At 35.2% G+C, this 22,149-nt stretch overlaps 3 protein-coding genes across 3 annotated transcripts in view; 1 reads left to right on the top strand and 2 right to left on the bottom strand.

Moving 5' to 3' along the window:
• LOC119819196 (olfactory receptor 4P4) overlaps positions 1-22,149 on the top strand; it is a 38,648-nt gene extending 16,499 nt beyond the window's left edge. The window contains exons 2-3 of the mRNA XM_038337271.1: positions 21,018-21,024; positions 21,950-22,149. Of these exons, the coding sequence (XP_038193199.1) occupies positions 21,018-21,024; positions 21,950-22,149 (207 nt within the window). The remainder of the gene's footprint in view (positions 1-21,017; positions 21,025-21,949) is intronic.
• On the bottom strand, positions 7,479-8,405 carry LOC119819198 (olfactory receptor 4C46-like). Its single transcript, XM_038337273.1, has one exon. The coding sequence runs from the start codon at positions 8,403-8,405 to the stop codon at positions 7,479-7,481; it is 927 nt and encodes a 308-aa protein (XP_038193201.1).
• On the bottom strand, positions 14,669-15,595 carry LOC119819199 (olfactory receptor 4C16-like). The gene has a single exon (XM_038337275.1). The coding sequence runs from the start codon at positions 15,593-15,595 to the stop codon at positions 14,669-14,671; it is 927 nt and encodes a 308-aa protein (XP_038193203.1).

Here is a 22,149-nt window from a genome sequence, read left to right as displayed (position 1 = left end):
CCAGTGATTGGTGTATCTTTTTTTTTCTTCTCATGGTTTATTTTTTTTATATTTAAAAATTTCCATCTCCTTCCCTCCTCCTCCCCCCTCCCTCCGCTCCTCCTCCCCCTTCCCTCCCCTCCTTCTCCCCCTTCCCTCCCCTTCCCTCCACCCATACCTCCCCTCCCTCCCTCTCAAGGCCAAGGAGCCATCAGGGTTCCCCGAGGACCTTGGACTTAGCATAAGTTTAAAATTTTTAAATGTGAATTATCTAACTGATGGGAAGTATTCCAATAAAACATGATTTCAGAAATGTCAAGAGATGAGAATTAGCTATTGATGTTAATAAAGTATACTATATGAGGTATGTTCTAAAGATAATTAAGGTAAAATATAGTTAAATTTTCATTGTTGATAGTTTGAAAAGAAAGAAAATTTCCTTGTATTTCTCACATACACTTTAGTATAATATATTATCATTAAGTAAACTCTAGAGGCTGTAAACACATTAGGAAAAATGGTGGAAACTCACAGATAATTTAACATCTATTGAATGTATGCATAAAGAACAACTTGAAAAGTTGATAGTACATAGTCTAAGTGCAATCTGTGCGATAAAAATATCTCTTAGCTTGTATTTATTTAGGACTCATTTTTGCATTCATAATAAATTATTGAATATTTTATATATCTGTGTGTGAATATATGAATATATTATAATAAGTGTTATTATTTTCTAGTACCCAGCTACAGTTCATGTGAAAGTATTAAAGGGAAGGAACCACAAACTTCTCCATCACATTCTGCAGGCAAAAGTTAAATAGCATCTAGAAGGAATTTGTACATGAAACCTAAATTGCTAATTTGTTAATCAGGCAGAACTATTCACTGCAAATCATGCAAGAAGTACTGATGCACAGTTTTCATATGTTACAAATTCACTAATAATGATTTTGCAACTATCTAAGCCTTATAAAAGAAAGATTTATATATCATTATATAAAACATTGAACTAAATTTCAATTTTTGCTTTTTTTAATTAACATCAGCAATGGAAAGTCTGAAATTTGTCACATTCTGGGAATATCTCCCTAACAATTCTTTGTCTCCCATTTAATCACAACATTAACTAAAAATAAAATGTGTGTAAGAAATAGCACCTCTGTAAAACATATCAGTGTCATACCTGTAAATATTTTGGATCATATTTATAGTTGAATTTTTAAGCTTCATTTGTGGAGTTAATATATTCCAGAGGAAAAACAAATAATATCTAGCAATTAGAATAACTTACAAATAAAAACCCTATCCAAAGTCCATTGGTTCAATTATTTATGTTACCACCATAGTTAGTAACTTAAAGGTAACAAAATAAACATTGAATACCTATAGTAGCAATAGTATGAAAATTACCTGCACATGAATTACAGATGTAATTCATTAGATTTTTATTACTTCATTATTACTCCTCATCACACATCTGCCCTTCTCAGTAGTTCATTTTGCTGACTTTGCTTGACATAAATACCCGAAAAAAGATGATTAAACAGCTTAACAAATGCAAATACTTAAAAATTATCAAGATTCATTTATTTTTTTCATATGAAAAATTCCACTGCTGTATAAGAAGAATAAGATTTAAATAGTTATTGGCTCATACTACTGTATTCTTCAGTCTAGAAGAAAATAATCCTATATTTTAAAAAACTGATAATCCTTTATGCTTACATCTACAGAAGAATAATGAGAATATTTTGAAAATACCATTCACATTTATTCACTGATACATAGCTAGCTCTGTAAGTATACAAGAACCAAGTGCAAACAAAATAAATCATACCACCTTTATATTTGAATGCAGGACTACCTCTTCCATCATGAGCTTTCCTTAAGTGATGTTTACAGTGCAGCACTACTCAGGTTTCCAACTTCATACTCTTCTCTCGGGCCTCTTGTGAATTTTGAGGCTACTATTTACTTTCCTCTTTTGTAGTAACTACTCTCTGAGCACTGCATCTCTAGAGGCCAGTATTATTGTTGAGATTCACAGAGCCTCAAGGACTTTTCACTTGTTTGAATAATATTCTTTAAAGAACATGAAGAACACTTGAGAGTCACTGAAGAAACATTGAGTTTCCTTTGGAGAAGTTCTTGATTTTGGCAAGGAGAGATCAAGCAAAGTGAGAGTATATGTGTTTGCCTCTCTCTCTTCCTGTGTGTGTGTGTGTGTGTGTGTGTGTGTGTGTGTGTGTGTATCTAAGAGAGAGAGAGAGAGAGAGAGAGAGAGAGAGAGAGAGAGAGAGAGAGAGAGAGAGAGAGAGAAAGAAAGAAACTTCAGAATGCTATCAAGAAGTATCAGAGAATGAAACACAGACACAGGACAGTCTCTTATGAGTTCTGTAATTTGGATCTGGATATTTCTGACCAGCTGTCATAAAACAGCAAAGGACTTCATTCACTGAATTTCCTTTTTGTGTTAAGAGATAAGAAAAAATGCATGATCCAGTAAAAAGGAGTACAGACCTAAATAGAAAACTCTCAACCGATGACTCTAAAGTGGCTGAAAGACACTTAAGTAAATGCTCAACCTCCTTAGCCATCAGAAAAATGTTCAGGTCTGCCTCACCCACATCTTCTCTAACAGAAGTAGAATTATTGTACTGCCCTGATAAGGTATAGGGCCTGCTCTCCAGCTCTTTTGACTTCAAGACCAGCTCTCTCACCTGTCTCAGGTGTTGGTGGGTTGGGGTAGAACACCTTTCATTATTCATGTGGTCACCAGAGAGATGAGAAATGGGGTTAGCTCTTCCATGCTCACACCTTCTAGTTTGGCTCACTGACATTTTTGTCATCGGGGTTGGCTTTATTGTGCTACCCTGGAGAAGTGCAAGGTCTGCTCTCCTGAGTGTTGCAGCTTGTAGGTGAGAAGGCAGGGACAGAACTCTCATGCTTGTTACCTCTGTTCGAACGGGGAACAGCAACCAAATCCAGCAGCCAGGAGAGGTCCAGATGAGCACTTTACATCAGCATTTATAGTACTAGAGTCCACACAACTTCCAAAATGTGCAACAAATGACTGGCTACCTGGGCAAACACCCAAAGTCTCATTTGCATTGTTGGAGCAACCAACTTTGGATAAGGCCTAGAGTAACTGGCAGACCATTTTCAGAGGCAGGAAATTCTTAAAACCATCTTACCCTGTCTTGGCAAGAATTGTCAGGCATTTTTCTTGTATTCTGCTTGTCCTATCTGGATATTGTGCATTTTGTCAGTGGTTGATACATGGGCAATTCCTTGCCCAAAGACAAGTTTTGCCAAAAAGAAAACACGCTCCAAGTGGAGTGTCTTTGGTGCTCAACATTCTTTTTGGAATATATCAATGTGTTGCTGCCAGGGGCAATTGTGTCTCATATTAAAAGAACCCTAAGTTATTTATATGTCATATTGTACGTCTCTTTGAAGTGGCTGAAAGTTATCTATGTATGCAGAATACAATCTCTTTGTATCTAAAGAACCTGATTAGGCTAACTATAAGGAGGACAAACATGGATGATTATTGACCTATAAGTCTTGATACCTATATAACTTAAAAACTAAAACTTCTTATCAGAATATTAAATAATATTCAAACAAATGTTCAACAAATGAGAACAATGACCTCAAAATGTAAAAAAATGTATTGCAATATGATAAATATATCTGATAATTGTATTAATATACAGAATGTCTTAAGCAGAGGTAGAATTATGCATGAATACAATATGACAAAATAACTTTGCCTAGGTATATAAATATTGTAGACAAATTAGGAACATATTCAGTATAACTTAAGTTTGTATCAATATACAAGAATATATATTAATGTAAATTGCCTATAAATAATAGCTCACAAGTATCCACTCTAATTTTACTCTATTACTCACTGTTATTATTAGTGTGAGTAAGCACACACTAACCAATTATCCCATCCATTTTCCCTTTTTATCTAAAGAGATCCCTAAGCCTACATAATTTTTCTCCCAAGCCCCAACCCTATAGCAATTATAATCAATCCATAAGTGATGTCCCTAACCCTGAGGACAAACTTTGTTAGGAGAGGGCACATCATCTTCTAGAATTACTTCCAGCTGCTATGGGGTCCTGTGAAAGCAGAATGATGGATAAGTTCCAAGATTACTGTCTGGTATAATTGCAAATAGTGTCTGAGAAGTTGATAAGGTTTTTCTGAGGTTCTTATTTGCAGTTACGGACAAAGTTGTTAAAAAGTGCACCATTTCACCTAACCAAGTTGTAACTATCTTGAGCTACTGGTACCAAAAAGCAGGCCTTATAGTAGCACTATCAGCATCGTGATGTCATATCAATTAGGTGGACTTGTTGTGTGGGTTCCCATTTTCTTCCTGGAAACTTCAAAGATTCCTGCAGGAAAATTCATTTTTCATTGTGGAAAACTTAAAGATTATTTATAGAGACATATATACTTAATAAAAGGTTTGATAGAGACAATATTATGTATGAAGAAAAGTAAATTCTTTTTATTTCTGTTCCATACCAGATGGCTCACAACATGAGACAAATATTCTGAAATTTTCTTTTAACAACATGCTTGGACTTAGAGAAGGACAGAGCCTTTGTCCAATTTCAAAGCCATATATATATATGTAAATGTATATGTTTTGATCAACTGTCCTTATAAGTCATATTCCTTTTTCTTGACGATCCTTTTTGGATAGTTATTTTTCCTTCTGTTAGCATCCAAATATCCAGGGTCTCTTGAATATTTGAAGATGTGTATTTCCCTGTAAATACAAGAGCAGAACCCTGCCCCAACTCTATTTAATTTCTTTAACACCTGTATGATTGTCACATCTGTGTCTGAGCCATTATTTGTCTTTCTCAAGAGATTTCTCTTTTTCAAACTGAATATTAATTCTGATGATATCCATACCTTTTTTTCCCTGTTGAAACAAGAGCAAAAACTCTTCCCCAATATATCTCCTGGCTTTCATTCTGAGGTCAACACATCCTTGAAATAAACCAGTTGATTTAATTCAGAAGACTTTTTGCTCATATCAGACTCGGGACTTTTAAGAGCGTCACTGGAAAATGGCAGTGAATTGCAGTAAATACCCCTAAGAATGCAGCGTCCCCACTCAGCAGGAAGTAGCCAGACAGATTGACAACTCCCAAATTCCCAAAAAATTAATTTAAGTGGGGCCCTTTCAGTGGTTGCAGGGCAGCAAGCCTGCTTCCCTGAGTTCTGCTCCACTTCATGCACCAGTTTGGACCCTGCCACAGGGGTATGGCAGCTGGGGTATGTTATTTAGGGGACTGCTGAAGGAGCAGTGGTTTCTGACTGCTCCTGGGGTCGTGGCAAAGCCACTCCTAAAAGTCCCGAGTCTGATATGGTCACACACCTCTGTTCACTTGAGGGGAAGAGGGTGTGTGGAAAATAGTATGAGGAACCAACAGTCTCTGGGATATTTGAATCTACCTGTTTTACAGGCTTACGTTGCTCTCTTGTGTTCCCTAAAAGCCAGTATTCTCCTGAGAAAATGCTGTCACTCTCTCCTGAGTACAGGTTCAATAGAGTGCTGGCCAAAGTGTGAATCTAGGTGCAGTAGAGACCAAAAGTCTGTGTGGTCAGGAGGGTCTTCTGTTTTATAAAAAAATTAGGGGGGAGATGTTGGGAGCAGTGAGACCCCAGATCCTGAATTTCTTGTAATCCCCTGATCTGAGTGCCTACAGCTGCTCTGAGCATGAGACCTTCAGGAGTTCCTGATGGCAGGAGAGTGGTTTCTGGTGGGTTTGGCTGGGGCGTGGCTATCTATATAATCTGCCCTTGAACACAATAAAGGGGGCATTCTTGGGGAATTCAAGGATGACCCGTGTCGCTGTCTCTCTGTCTGTGTGTGTCTGTGTATTTTAACCTCCAGCCCCTTGCCCGAAGCTCGGTAACTGGGTAAAAGTGCATCGAACGCAGACACGGGGGCGCGGTGCGCGACAATTAAAAAAAATTCAAGGTCAATAAGCATTATGCAATCTATTTCTGAAAGTATTTTTATCTCTTTCTGTTTGTTTATCATAACCTTTATAGTTCAGTTTGAGCTTTCTACAACTGCCTGACCTGTAGGATTGTGTGGTATACCTATAATATGCTTAATATTATAGTAAGGAAAAATGTTTCATTTTCTTAAAGATATATGCTGGACAATTATCTGTCTTTATTTGTAAAGGTATACCCATAATTACCATAGCTTCTAATAAATGTGTTATTACTGAATTAGCCTTATTCTGAGGCCAAAGCAGTTACCCATTGAAAACCCAAATAAGTGTCAATGGTGTGGTATACATATTTAATTTTCCAAATTCGCCAAAGTGGAACACATTTTTCTGCCAGATTTCATTCCTTTGAGTATCCTTTGGATTAGTACCTGCATGTATCGGTGTTTGGTTATAGAAAGAGTTTAGTCAAAGAGTAAATGATGTAATTATATTCTAAAAATAAAAAGAGATAATTTGAAATCTTAAAGAAAATAGCTTATGTAACTCATTCTCAAAACATTTTTTCTGAAGCAATAACTATAATCTACTCCAAGCAAAACTCTATGAGTAAGTACAGTGTAATTCAAGTATACTACCTTTCAAAGAACTTCATAATTTGTTTACTTTAACTAGGAAAATGTGTGAACATGGTGGAACAAACTTCAAGCTATATCAAATCAGCTTTAACTATGCAGACTCTTTAGATCAAGACCATTCATTAAATGTTGTTGCTCATGTAATGATGAGGTCATTGTTTATATATTTTTTGTGACATGAATGTAAAGGAGAGTCAACTGTGAGTAAAATAGCAATGTTTACAATTCCATCATCTACAGATGGTGAAGAAGAGATACAAGGATCAATGCAATAGAAATATTAGTGCCATTTGTCATATAAATTCTACTACTTAACCTTGCAGAGTTTGGATGACATAATTTTGATAAAAAAAATCATGAGAAAGGTAATTATAACTGTGAGAATTTACCATGAATGTTTCTATTATCACATTTACTGTTAGTAAGAACTTACAGAAAAAATACAGAACCAGGAAATATCAGTGAAAAATTTCTAATGTGGTTTATGTGTTAGGGACCAGTAGCAAATACTCAACTTTCAAAAGTTTACTTTGTATGATTAGATAATGAAGATGATAGTTGAGACAGAAATCAGAATATTCTGACCTGAATAGCCATGTGGGTCACCTTTATTTCTAAGCTGATACAGAATAATAAATTAGTGCTGAACGGGCATTAAAGATAGGAAGTGAGTGTTGTAACAGTAGTATAATCCTAACCCAGATTGTGTTAGGTTTCTCCATTCTATGGTTCTTATTTCTACTTCCTTCAAGGCCACCTCATAAATGACAGCTGTTTTATTCTTCATGGTATAAATGTTCTAAATGAAGTCATCTAAAATGTACATTGAATCCTTTTCAGATTTAAAAAGAAATATATTTATTTGTCTTCTGAATGAATTTTTCTATTTAACAATCCCCTAATAGCATCTTTCATTTGAGCATTTCTCAAGGTATAGATTAGAGGGTTTAACATGGGAGTTATCATTGTGTAGAACACAGCTATTGCCTTATCAATAGGTAAAGTAGTTGCAGGTCTCATGTACACAAATATGGAGGGCAAGAAGAATAATACAACCACAGTGATGTGGGAAATACAGGTGGAGAAGGCTTTGCGTCTACCTTCTGCACTGTGGTTTCTTAATGAGTACAGGATAACTGCATAGGAGCCCAGAAGAAGTAGAAATGTTAATAGACAGATAAACCCACTGTTGGCAGCAACAAAGAGCCCCAGAATGTGGGTATCAGTGCAGACCAGTTCAAGAAGAGGGTTAAGATCACACATAAAATGATCTATAACATTAGGGCCACAGAAAGGTAAGTCAATAATGAACAGAATCTGTATGATTCCATGAAGAAACCCTCCCATCCATGACACCCCCACTAGCAGGTTACAAACTACTCTGTTCATGATGGTTGCATAGTGTAGGGGCTTGCAGATGGCCACGTAGCGATCATAAGCCATTGCAGTAAGCAGGATGACTTCAGCAGCTGCAAAGAAATGCTCTCCAAAAACTTGGGTCATGCATCCATTGAATTGAATAATCTTTTTTTCATGAAGAGAATCAAAAATCAGTTTAGGGTTATTGACAGAAGAATAGCAGGCATCAATAAAGGAGAGATAGGCAAGGAAGAAATACATAGGGGACCTTACCAACCGATTGTGTATAATGGTGACAAGAATGAGCAAATTTCCGATCACAGAGACAATGTAGATGACCAAAAACCCAACAAATACAATTTTCTGCATCTTTTGGTTCTGTGTGAGCCCCAGAAGAACAAACTCAGTCACATTCCTCTTTCCCATTGACTTTTTTGCATAGTTAATCACATTGCCAGGAAAAATAATGCATCCTCAACTTCATTTAATTTTGGCATTTTCATAATTAACATTTAAATTCTGCTCAATTGTAAAATTTTTTGAATATTGTTCATGTTGTTTTTCACATACAAAAAATATTTCTTTATGCTTTGTCTTATTCACACTGCCTTCTGGATGACTCGATGAAGATGACTGCAGAGTCTGAACATAAAGAACTTCTGTAAATGAAGCTGGAGGGGAAGAGATTCAAGTAGTGGGAGGATCAAATAATGACCACCAATGTGAAGCTAAATATTTCTGTTCTTAAACCTATGAAATAAGGAACCATAAAAGGTAACTGAAAATATAACTTGAAAACTAACCAATCATTAGGCTACGAGGAAACTCAGGGTACTAATATAGTAAACTGAGTGTCGTGCCTTGAAAGAAACAGAATTGAATTCACTTCTCCATCAAATCCAGATAAGGAAGCTCAGGTATTAGACTATTTGTCAAGTTTTCTTTACATTGCTTAATAAAGATATTTTACTTTGCGAAAAACAAATACAAATAAGTTATGATTCAATCTTTTTCAAACAAACTACCAGGATCTAAAAAAAATGCTTTATTTACCTTTCTAAAATAAATACAAATATGCAATTAAAGTGGCTCATTGATGAATATAAAGAAGGTCAGGGTAATAATCAAAGCTATTTAAAAAAGAAATAAATGATTGCTATAAAATAATGCATAATAATTCACAGTATATATGAAAGAATTGTAATAGCTATAATAAAGTATTTCTTCTATGTACATGTACTACACATTGTTCCTCATTTCTTTTAATACTCATTCTATGTAGCTGCTGCTATTTAACTATTTTAGAAGTAAAGAAATGATGGATAGAAACATGTATAAGTTCAATATCAATATTAAATAAATTGACAAAGTCTACTATCTCCTAGTAGTAGTTTCTTATAGCTATTTGTTTATTTAACCCCATTTAAATAAATTTGCTGGTAAATCACAATATTTTCTACAATTTTTATACTTATTTTTACAATTTTATATCATTATATGAAATTATATATTGTATGGTTCTAATTTTATAACAATTTTATAGTTATATAATATAAAACTAGAGAAGTTAATGTTTCTATGCTAGAAATCAGAAAAAAAGATGACCTTGACTATTATTCTTACTTAATTTCATCTCATTTTTTAACAAATATTGTTACTAAAAATGTTACCACCAAGCTCACTAATTGTCATTTTATACAAATATTAGTTTATAATTTGCTCTAAATATGCTTATAGCACTTCATTGCATTTCACATAATTTTGGTGACAACTTCATATAACCAATTTTGTCAGTGAACATGTAGATAATACATGACATACTTACATTCCAAGTACAAAGAAATGCATGCTACTGGATTCTTGAAATTGTTCCTTTATCTTGTGCTAGTTTAAACTCACTTTTACCTAACATCATTATAAAATGGGACCCCAGAATTATTTGGTAACCCATTAAGAACTATTGGCAGCATGGGGCTAAAATATCCATCCAAGAATTGAAAGGAGCAAGTAAGAAGCCAGCTTTCTCTCCTGTCTCTCCTCTCATTTTACATTCATTTCCTCACACCTCATGAAACTGCTTCATCATCTGTATATAAAGTGAAACCTGCCTTATAATTTCCTGTGAGAATTGGTTAAAATAGAGAAACATACACAATGGTGACAAGCATAAGGTTTAAAGTTATTTTCATAAAGTTGTTTATACATAACAGATAAGCTTAAGTGGATGGGCAAAAACATGGAGAAACATTTGACCCTGTCATGAATTGAAGAAGAGTCATCCCTAACCGTACTTTCTAAGATGTCACAGAGCTGGGTCTCACAGTGAGTTGTCTGTGTTTGTGCTTAAAGTCATGAACGTAATGATAAAGAAATTAATACTACTCTTTGGGAATTATGAGTGAGAGGCCAAAGTAATCATTTTTATCATCATGATTTATTTTGATTATAATAGAAATTTCAAAGAGCGAAATAATATTTCATAAAATAGGTAGGTTTGTCATATTATTTATTGTGTTGTTTTTATTAGTTTTACACTATCTAATGAAAATGATAAAAAGATTTATCTGTTAAAATTTAAAAATTAGTCTGAAGAGAACTTCTGTGACTGTATTTGATGAACATTGAGAGATGATTATTCTCATATGTGAAAAAATCACAGTACCTAATAAACATGTATGAAAAACATACCTTAGCAGTTGGAAATGGTCTTGACCATAGTTGTGAGTGTTCAGTGTTCACATCACACCGTCTTCAGAGAAACTTTCCTTAGAGAAAAGAAACTTTTTTATGAAATATATGAATACATTTGCTAATTTAGATAACTTACTGTCAAATATGCTAGTGTTAAGGAAGTATCTTCAGAAAAAAAATCTTGCTCCATTCCCCCAAAATTAAAATTATTTCTCAGAAAGTATGAATTGTGATACTTATAATGCATTATATAGAGAAATGATTTTTGCTTCTTTATTCTGGTTCTGCAATTAGGAGATAGCAAAACTGCAAAACCCATTCAAATGGATTCACTCCTGGTCAATCTTTCAATGAGGAAACATCTGTACCTTATCTTAAGTTTACAGCCGTATGCTTTCAGATTTCTGCAGTTTTATATCTGAGACTTGTCTCACAGGAATTCATTATCTCCTGTGATAGAACTTCTCTTAGAGGATGATTTTCTGGAAACTTCTATTTGACACTTGCCAGTTTTTCAGCTGGTAATTGAGTTTCCTGTACATGGAAAGTTTAAGATTTTGTTCCATTTTTTAATTGGAGCTTTTCTACTAAGAATCCACATACCAGCAGCACTAAGTACATAGCCTGGATCTTGTCATACTTTATCAAGACTTTCTTGTCTCTGCTGCTGGGAAAACAATGTTTGTGGAATGTAGTGAGTTATCATTTTTTTGCATTTACAATAAAATTTAAAAGCAATATTTTTTTAAAAAGGAAGAATAAGTTTATAAAGACAATAATAAGATAATGGCATATCTGTATGTGTGCTGCCTTAGAGATAGGGAGTCATAAAGGAAATAAGAAAATACTAGTCACTGGAAGAATTATCAAGTCTCGAGTGCTAAAAAAAAGTAGAAAGGAACTTTAAGATGAACATTATTTTAGAGAAAGAGTGCTTCCCCTAGTCCTGTGTGCTTTAGAAAGGACAGGAACAGGTTCAAGATAGTCTGTGAGTATTTACCTCTTCTACATAAACAAATCAGGAAGCACAGTATGATTTGCTCCAAACTTCTAGGATAGAACCTCATTGATGTTGAGTATTTTATATTTTTAAGTGAGTAAGATGCCAAAAAGAATAGAAGTTCATAAAACCATTAGTTGAGTTTGATTCCAAATGTGCTAAGACTACCATTGTTTTCTTGTCCATTTTCCTCATTAATCTATAATACACAAGAGGAGACAGATGTATTCTGACTTACCTACAACTCTAGGACAAAGACCTGAAGATACATAGCACATACAGCTTCCCTAGGCTCATGGTTGGCTTGCTATTTCTGCAACTGAAGTTGCATGGTTCTATGAATGAAAGAATTAAGCACAAGGGCCTTAAAAGATGCTTTTCCATTTTCTCCATCCAATGCCAGGTGAAGGTTCTATGGTGATATGCAAGATATTCATGAGTATGGCAATAGGATCTGGACATTTCTGGTACCCTCTCCTCAGCTGCCCAAGGACCTAGCTGGGGGCGTCTTCCTGGACACCTGGGAATCCCTCTAGAGGCAAGTCTCTGCCAACCCTAGAATGGCTCCCTTAAGTAAGATATATAATTCCTTGTTCCCATATCCACCCTTCCTATATCCCAACCATCCTATTCCCCCAAGCTCTTCCCATCCTCCACTTCACACTTTTCTCTCCCCATCCCCCCTCCCCCCATCCCATCCCACCCCTATGTTCCCATTTTTTGTCCGGCAATCTTGTCTACTTCCAGTATCCAGGAACATATCACCATAGAACCTTCACCTGGCATTGGATGGAGAAAATGACAGAGCCCCACATAGGAGCACTGGACTGAGCTCCCAAGGTCCCGATGAGGAGCAAAAGGAGGGAGATCATGAGCAAGGAAGTCAGGACCGTGAGGAGTGCGTTTACCCATTGAGACGGTGGGACAGATCTAACGGGAGACCACCAAGTCCAGTTGGAATGGAACTGATGGAACAGGGGACCAAACCGGGCTCTCTGAATGTGGCTGACGGTGGAGGAGGACTGAGAAACCAAGGACAACGGCAATGAATGTGAACTCTACAGCATGGACGGGCTCACTGTGAGCCTTAACCTTCACCTGGCGATGGATGGAGATAGAGTCAGAGCCCCACATTGGAGCACCGGTCTGAGCTCCCAAAGTTTTGATGAGGAGCAGAAGGAGAGAGATCATGAGAAAGAAAGTCAGAACCATGAGGGATGCGTTCACCCACTGAGACGGCAGGACAGAACTAATGGGAGACCACCAAGTGCACTTGGAATGGGACTGATGGAACATGCGACCAAATCGGACTCTCCTACGACATGGACGGGCTCTGTGTGAGCCTTGTCAGTTTGGTTGCTCACCTTCCTGGACCTGGAGGGAGTTGGGAGGACCTTGGACTCAACATAGTGTAGAGAACCCTGATGCCTCTTTGGCCTGGAGAGGGAGGGAGTGGGGGTATGGGTGGAGGGGAGGGGAGGGAAGGGGGAGGAGGGGAGGAGATGGCAATTTTTAATAAAAAATAAATAAACTGGAAAAAAAATTAAAAAAAATCCAAAAAAAAAAGATGCTTTTCCAAAAGGACAGCTTAACCACCACAGAAAGCATTTACACCTATGTGCTGATCTGAGAAAGGATCTTGAAACCTCTATTAATCAAAACCCATCCACATGTGCATTCCCTTATGAATGACACCCATTAGAATGTCTGTGATTCTAATGATGAAGATACTTCTATTCATACTAAACTTTGTCTTCTCCTTAGACACATTCAAGTTCAATTGAATGATAACCTCATCGAAAAATATTGATTCAAAATTGTTCACATGGACTGATATGGTGTTAAGTATCATTAAACAGAAAATAGGAAGATATAGGAAGAAAAGCTGATGATAAATTGCAGAGTACTTCTGTTTTTAGTTTTAATTTTTTCTTTGCTTCATATAGATATTGATGTGGGGTTTCCCACTACTCGCTGTGAATACCATTGGTGAATAAGGACACTGCCTTGGCCTGTTGATAGGGCAGAACTTAAATAGGTGGGGAGAAAGTACAGTGCATGCTGAAAGCAAGGAGGTGGAGTCAGAGAGAAGCCATGGAGTCCCTTGAGAGACAGACACTGGGAACTTTACTTGGAATGCCACAACCACGTGGTGACACACAGATTAACGGAGATGGGTTAAAATTAGATATCAGAGTTGGAAAATGAGAAGCTGGAGATTATGGGCCAAACAGTTGTTTAATTAATACAGTTTCTGTGTGATTATTTTGGGGATGAGCAGCCAGGAAGGAATGACCAAGTGGCATCCTCCCACAAATTGGTGCCCAGTGTAGTTGACTGTATCCACATAAAACCCGAGAAAGCTGAAAATGGAATCTTAAACACAAAATAACAAAGTTAAGCATGGTGTCATTTTCTTGAACAGGGTCTGTTTGCTAGAAGCAAGCAAAGACATAGCTCCTTTAAGAGATATCTTATACAAAATGTGATCTAGGTACATGTAGAAGCTGATAAACATTAAAGATGTTTCATAGTTACATGCTAAGAATAACAAATATGTAAAGAGGAAGAACATGATCACACATGTGCACCCACACACAGAGAAAGATGTTCACACACAAAAAGAATTCACATAGAGCACACTCACACTGTACCATGAAAAAAGTATATATTTCTGAATATATTGCATTCCTTTGATTGAAGACACAATTGGAAGAATGATGAGGCAAAACAATCACAATCAGAAATAAAAAATCTATAAGAAAAAGAAAGCCATTTGAGAGAAAGTAAACATCCCAATGTTCTGAATATAAAATGTTTGATCAGAACATGGACCTAATAGGGTTTGACATTTAAAACAGTGTGAATGAGCTAAAGACTCACATCTACCTGCCAAATCTTCCTTTCCAAAAGAAAAAAATTCATTTCCTATGGCAGTGTTATTCAAAACATATAACTAAAAGCTAAAATTTTCTTTATTGAAGTATATTTAGATTCCTTATATATCACCTGAAACTTTTCTGCTCCAGAGCTTTCTCATGGCATTTTTCACCTCAGCATTCCTCAGTGTGTAAATCAGAGGGTTGAGAAAGGGTGTACAAATTGTATAAAACACCGATATCATCTTGTCCATGGGGAAGGTGGTTGCAGGACGTGTGTATATAAATATGCAAGGCACAAAAAACAAGACAACTACAATGATGTGGGAGACACATGTGAACAGGGCTTTTTTCCTCCCTTCAGCACTGTGGTTTCTCAAGGAATAAAGGATGATGACATATGAGACCATGAGCATGAGAAAACTCGCAGTGCAAAGGGTCCCACTGTTAGCCACAAAGAGGAGGTTGATCACATAGGTGTCAGAACAGGCAAGTTTCAACAGTGGCTGCAAGTCACAGAAATAGTGGTCAATCTCGTTGGGACCACAGAAGGGTAAACTCAATGCCAGAAATATCTGAACTAAAGAATGCACACATGATCCTACACAGACTATGGATACCAGCGTCCCACAGACCTGGCGGCTCATGATGGTCATGTAGTGAAGAGGCTTACAGATGGCCACATAGCGGTCAACAGCCATGAGGATGAGAATGAAGATCTCTAGGGAGCCAAATAAATGGAAAGTAAACACTTGGATTATGCATTCACTAAAAGAGATAGTGGCCTCCTTCGTAAGTGAATCCACAATGGTTCTAGGGGCTACAGTTGTAGAGAAGCAGGTGTCAGACAAGGATAAGTAGAACAGGAAGTAGTACATGGGACTCCCAAGTGCCTGGCTTGTCTTGATGGTAGCAATGATCAGCAAGTTACCCACTAATGTCCCCATATAAAAAAACAGGAAAATGGCAAGCACTATGTTCTTCCTTCTGGGGTCCTGTGTCAAGCCAAGGAGAAGGAAATTGGTCACATTAATACTCAGCTGCATGATTCATGAATGAGAAGGAAAGAGTATAAAATGTGTCATCTGCAAAAGACAAAGGAGCTAGTTTTAGCACGTGATATGATAAATAATTTTAAACTAAATATATTTATTTCTCATAAATTATTGTACATTTGCATTATTAAACTGTTATTTCTCCTCACTGCATTAAATTTCCAGATCTTCATTAGTGCCACAAAAGAGGATGAAAGTCACACCTTCCCCACAGAGCTCTTCCCACACAAACTCTCTGACTTTAGCATGACTCTTAATAATTTTCCTATTTATTTATGTAAAACAAAATGTAAAATTTTTCTTGATTATTTAACTTATTGTTTCTTGGACAAAAATTCCAGCAAAACATCACATAGGTAACTTTTTTTTCTTTATTAAGAAAATTTTGACTATCCTTGGAAGTGGTCAGGTAAAGTTGCCTAGGCATACATGCTATAAAATTCCTATTTTCCATTTATGTTACACATTAATTATTTACATTTATAAGTAATAATACACTTATATCTATGTATTATTCATTGAAAAAAGAACAAGAAATGACAAAAATTTACAAATATTTTGGCAATATCTTAAATTATATTTTGTAAAGGATGCCAATAGACAGAAAAATATTCTTAATAGATTATTAAATATCTAAATGTCTACTTTTCTTCCACTTCTGAAAAGCCTACCTCAAACTACTCATATGCTTTGTGAATATATTAAAATAAAGTGGCATTTTATAATATCTTATTGTACATGATTGAAAACAAATTATCCTCATACATAGGAAACCTTAATGTTAGAATTTGTTGTAGGATCAGTTTATGTTAATCATCTCAAGTAAAATATTTTAATACTCAGCCATCTAAAAATTTCATATTCTTAGACAACAAGAAAGTTTCAAGAGATGAAATTATGGCTGTAGAGGAGGGGTGAATGATAGTCTATATTTGATCTATTTTGTTCAACCTATTTTTCAGACATGAAAATTTTTATCATCATATCGAAGCATTAAGTATCACTTCTTTCAATAAAGTCTACTTTTATAGTTGAGATATTTTATAAGAGACATTCAAAGCCAAAACTTTTCTAGCTTTTGCTTATGAAATGTCATCATCATCATGCAAACTAAGATGTAACGCAGTTAATATATTCTGGAAGGCTCATTATTCACAGTGCTCTTTCTGGTTCTTACTACACCTGCAGTTCATTTTCATGAGAGCTGTGAACTGGTCTAAGGAAGAACCTGACGTCTGAGACAGACACAAAATTACCTTTGTATGTGTTTCACCTCATCTTTAAAATTTTCTCACTTCATCAAGATAGCTCTATCCCACTATTTTAAATGAATTAAAATTTATGTAATTTTATGTGTATGAGCATTTGGCCTGATTGTATAAACAACATATGTGTGCTAGGTCCTTGAGAAGCTTGAATGCTTTCCCTCATGTGTGATTGTACCCCATGTGTGCGTCTGGTCCTTGAGAGCTTTAAAACTGAGAATTGAGTCCTAGAAATAGATTTAGAGACTGGGACTCAAACCCAGGGCCTCTGCAAGAGCAATAAGTCTTCTTAACTGCTGAACTATTTCTCCAGAACTCTTTTCCAGTATTTAAATAAGAATTATGAAAATGTCTAATTAAGGCACTTGCACTTAAGTGTCAATAACAAAAGCATAACAATTTTTTTACAATGTATTATCTCTGATAAGAAATAAACCAAAAATAAACAGTTTATATATCTGACTTTAAAAATTGTAATTTAAGTCTTCTTTATTTAAAAATATTGTATAAAGTGAACAATTAATCTGAGGACCTGCTGGTCTTTTAAGGGCAATTAATGCAAAAAACTCACTCTCATCAAATACTACATGATTTTAACCATTTCATTGACTGTTTACCTTTGCTTTATTTATCATTTATATATTGTCAATGACTGCAATGAATTTATTTTTCTTACACATTCAGACAAATATTTAAAAATAAATTACAAATCATAAATTTATATTCTTTAATATGAAAATAATTGTGAGTCTTCATCAAGCTTTTAATGACTAGTATAATCAATGCTCCCTTCCTTGAACATTTTTCATCCTTGCTACATTTATCATAAAGCTTCAGTCAAAAATCTTTCTGTACAAAAACAGAGATGATTACCTTTTGACAAATGAAAATTGGTGCATCTTTCTAAACAGAATGACTGCATAGGTCATGGGTGAGAAGGTAAGAGTGTAGAATGTTTCATGTGTAGCAAAGAAAGGAATTAGTTTTCTTAACAATGTTAGGAAGCACTAAATCAAAATATATTTCTAATAATAAACACACTACTTAAAGTTTACTTTTAAAGTTACTGTTAACAGATTTATATTTTTCATAATTCTCTTAATTATTGGTAAAATAAATTATGTGTGCCTTTCAGGTAGCATCTTTTGTGAAATTAGAGCCTTTGAAATCTATGTATCTTCAGTATTTAATACTTTGAGATCTAAATTCAGTGTCTTTTGCAATGTAGAATGTACTTAGCTGTTTCGAGTGAAATACTCTCTACCATATTTTGCATGCAATGATACTCATCTAATATTAATACTGCCCTTCAGATTATAAAAACATTAACATAACCAATGCATTGATGATTTTTACCTATTCTGTTCAATAGAGGACAACTACATTCATAAATTATAAAGCCAAGAAAAATACACCTACTGAAGAGGCAACAAAACTGAAATTCATCAAAGCATCTTGATGAGTTATCTAAAGGACTCAGAATGGAAGGTACTGTGTGCTGTACACCTTAACATAGCATAAGATTCTGACTTCCAGAACAATGATTGTCTTAACATTACAAACTGAGGCTCCTTCCATGTGACAGAACCTGCACTGGAAAGAATCTGCTTCTTCAGGGTGCTGTCTTAAAGAATCACCTGTCCTGAATTCAATGAAACTGGTTTTGTGTCTTTCAGAGACTCTCGCACTTAAATTTACTTGTATGCATAGGCTACTATAGTCTGAGAATACTAATTAGCTGTCCTAATTTCTTTAGCTAAGAGCTTAAATTAAAAAGTTACATGCAAAACCCTCCTTTAGCCTCTCAAAATGTGTTCTTAATCCCATCATTCATGCCATCAATTGGAGCCCTGGAAAACAGCATGCTCAGAATACAGAAACTCACACAATTCAATATATCCAAGGTACATGTTCTATATCTAGTTCCCTCAATTGTCAAGAAATTACAGTGCAATCTTTTTTTAGTCTTACTAGACAGATAGCAGGTGCATTGTGAAGATCTTAAGGTTATAAGGTGATTTGTGACATTTGCAAAGAAGAAGGTGCTTAGTGAGATTTCAGAAACACTCCTATACATCGTATTATTATTCTTTATTATATATTTAAGTATCCTCACTGTTTTGTTTGGTCTGAAGCTTATCTGAGAAGTAGTTAGTCAACTTCTTAAAATAATTCTGAGGTGTATGCCCACTGTAAGTAAAAAAATATCATTTTAGAAGGATGTAAAAATATTCATAATACATTGTAATATACATTACTCTGATCAAGAATTGAATTCGCTCATCACAAAGCTGCCTCTTCCTAGAATTGTCAAAGTTGTTATTCTATATTAAGTATCTCTCCAAATTTTGTTAGAGATGTTATCTTCCAGGATTTTTGTGAAAATGGATGGTTTTTGGCCAGTCTAATCTCATCTAGCTACTTTACATGAAAACATTTGAGAATGCTTCTATACTTTAGCATCTTAAGAAAGAACCTTAAACATTAATATATCAAATGCATTTTTTTATTCCCATATAGTAATGACTGACTTTCACGTACCTGTTTCTTATAAGGAAAACATTGATTTTAGAGAATTGTTTCATTCCAAAGACAGTATTTCCTATTTATCATAATAGTAAACATTTAAAAGTATACTAGGCTATTAAGTTTAATGTTTCCTTTCCAAAGACCAGTAGCATACTATCATTGTAAATGTACTGAAACATATTAAAATATGCATATTTACCAAATCTATAATAATGTGTCTCTGAGCTCACAGTGTGGAAATAATCTCTGTCACCTGCTGGAGGACTGGCTACACGAGTCTCACCTGCCCAAAACCTTTTGATAGCAGTTGTCCCATATCCCACAGGATGTTTGAACAAAAATGTTTTTTCTGACCTCCAGAGGGAATATACACAGTTGTACAAGACATTCATGTTGAGGGAAGCATTATCACCTAAAATCCTCCTTCTTCTGCTGATCTAAACCATTCCAGAGACTATAACACATCTAATTTGAATTATCTCTTTAGATTATAGCAATTGTATATATATAAACTAGCATATATATTAACTAACAAGAAAGGAGTTAGGATACAGAGGTGCTCTCATTTGCATTAAAATTGCCAGAGGAGAGAAAAAGGAAAAGTATGATGGGCAATGATGTTGACAATGACATGACCAGGAAAAAGAGAAAATATTATTTGGACAAGAGAATTTAGATCATGAATCCCTATTTTCATGAACTACCCTAAATTAGCCTTACTACTTTGGGGACAGGAGTATAGAGACCTTAGTTCCCAAAATGTACGGAAAAGGTATTTGTAAATATTATCATGGAGAGAAGTGTTCAATGATGAAACCTGAAGTCTGTTCTGTGAACTACAGAAGATAAGTTTCAAGATTCTTACATTGTTAACAATTTCTGTGAGGATTAGTATGAATTCAGAGCTCTCAAACTCACGTATAGAAAAAAAAGCCTTTTCATATATTTTACAAACCTATTTCATTAGAAACAGAAGGTTCCATTTTCAATGTCATAGTCTTATTTATAAAAAAAATTTCAATATTACTTAGGAACTTGAGGTAAATTGTATTTGAATATAGGAGGGAAAACAAACAAACAAAAATAATAGAGTAGGCAAACTAGAGATATGTCCAGCTTCTTAAAGAAGGAATAAGAAGTAGAGACAGTGAAGGTTATAATGCAAGAAAGCAGTCAAACTCAGTAAAGGAATTCTGTAAATAGTCTCATGGGCAATTGTATGTCTGCAGAGAGGTCTAGAGTGTCATGCTACAAAGTTTAGGTTTGGGTCCATTGAGCACAAATAGGAATAGGAAAGGAGAAAAAAGAAAACATTTTCTGAGTTGGAAAATATAAAGCTGTAGACTTAGCAATGGGTGTGTAAGCAGCTGTATCAGTCATTGGAGGTTCTGGAAACTATTAGAGCCAATCTCATCCAGGAGAGAGTCAGTCCTCCCATCTTACTATGTTTCACATGCATCATGCTTTTTTTCTCCTTTCAGAGTCATGCTGTTCTGATCAGAATGGAAGACAAGATTTTCTCATAATGATAAGGGTCTTCAAACTCAACTGGCTTACTGAAGTTCCCTGGGGTCCTTGTCAAACGATATTATCAACTGAATGATCCACTTATAAAGAAGATAACTGGTGACTGACCATGATATTTTAAAATACATGGAGTGATAATTCGATAATTTTTTCTTCATTATATTAAGGTGTTAGCAAGGATACTGGCAACTGTCACAAATCCGTTGTTTAGTAGCGGACCCATTTTCCTATAACTTTCAAACCTGCTAATATTTAAAGATACCTGGCAATTTCAGAGAAAAAAAACACTGAAATCCAGCTACCTAGCAATTTTAGTAAAAAGACTTTCTTCAGATAAATCTCCCATTCATCACATTCATCTTTGCATCCATATCTCTAGTCCATGATGTGAAAATTTACATTGTGTGCATGAGAGACTGACTCTGCAAACTTATGCGACTTTGTGTTGAGGTGAAACTAGTCTATCACCATTAGTGAGATGATCACCAGCTCAACAGTCGTTAAGACAGAAGTTGCTGTGAAAATCTAGCACATGCTTGACAGGTAGCCACAGCAAAGAAATAAATATAACAATATAGTAATATCCAGTTCTTGGTGATGGTAATAGTGTTGTTTAACTTTCTTTTATAGATTAGAGGTAGAAGTTTGCTATGCTGCTGCATTCTTGTAGACTACTTTCTGAAGAAAAATAGGTAGAAATTATAATGATAGAAGTCATCACTAAAGAGATGATGTGTGCCTATAGCTTACCGGGATAGATATAACTGTGGTTATTATAGGCAAGAAGTTAATCCCAAAGATACAAGAATAAAGAATACCAACTGAAGTACCATGGCCAGATTAATTAAAGCAAGTAATTAATTAAAGCTATCTTTCTTATTCCTGCACATAGGATGACTCTTTGTGGAGGTAGGGTTCAAGAAATCAGCATTGGATATCATAAAGATAAGGATTTTATAGCTCAGGAGTAGGCAGTTTCCAAAGGGGACATTTGCCCTCTCTACCTGTTTTTCTCACATTATAGTGGTGGTCTTATATTTTGTACCTTGCATATTTGTGTACATGAGACCTGCAACTACATTATCCATTGATAAAGAGGTTGCTATTTTTTATACTGTAATAACTCCCATGCTAAATCCATTAATCTACACCTTGAGAAATAGTCAGATGAAAAATGCCATTAAGATATTTTTTAGTAGAAAAATTCAGTCAGAGGACAAATAA

Source organism: Arvicola amphibius, chromosome 7 (genome assembly GCF_903992535.2).
Source record: "Arvicola amphibius chromosome 7, mArvAmp1.2, whole genome shotgun sequence".
Taxonomy (NCBI): Eukaryota; Metazoa; Chordata; class Mammalia; order Rodentia; family Cricetidae; genus Arvicola; species Arvicola amphibius.
The sequence above is the reverse complement of the archived record's forward strand: the minus strand, read 5'-3'. Positions and strand labels throughout refer to the sequence as shown.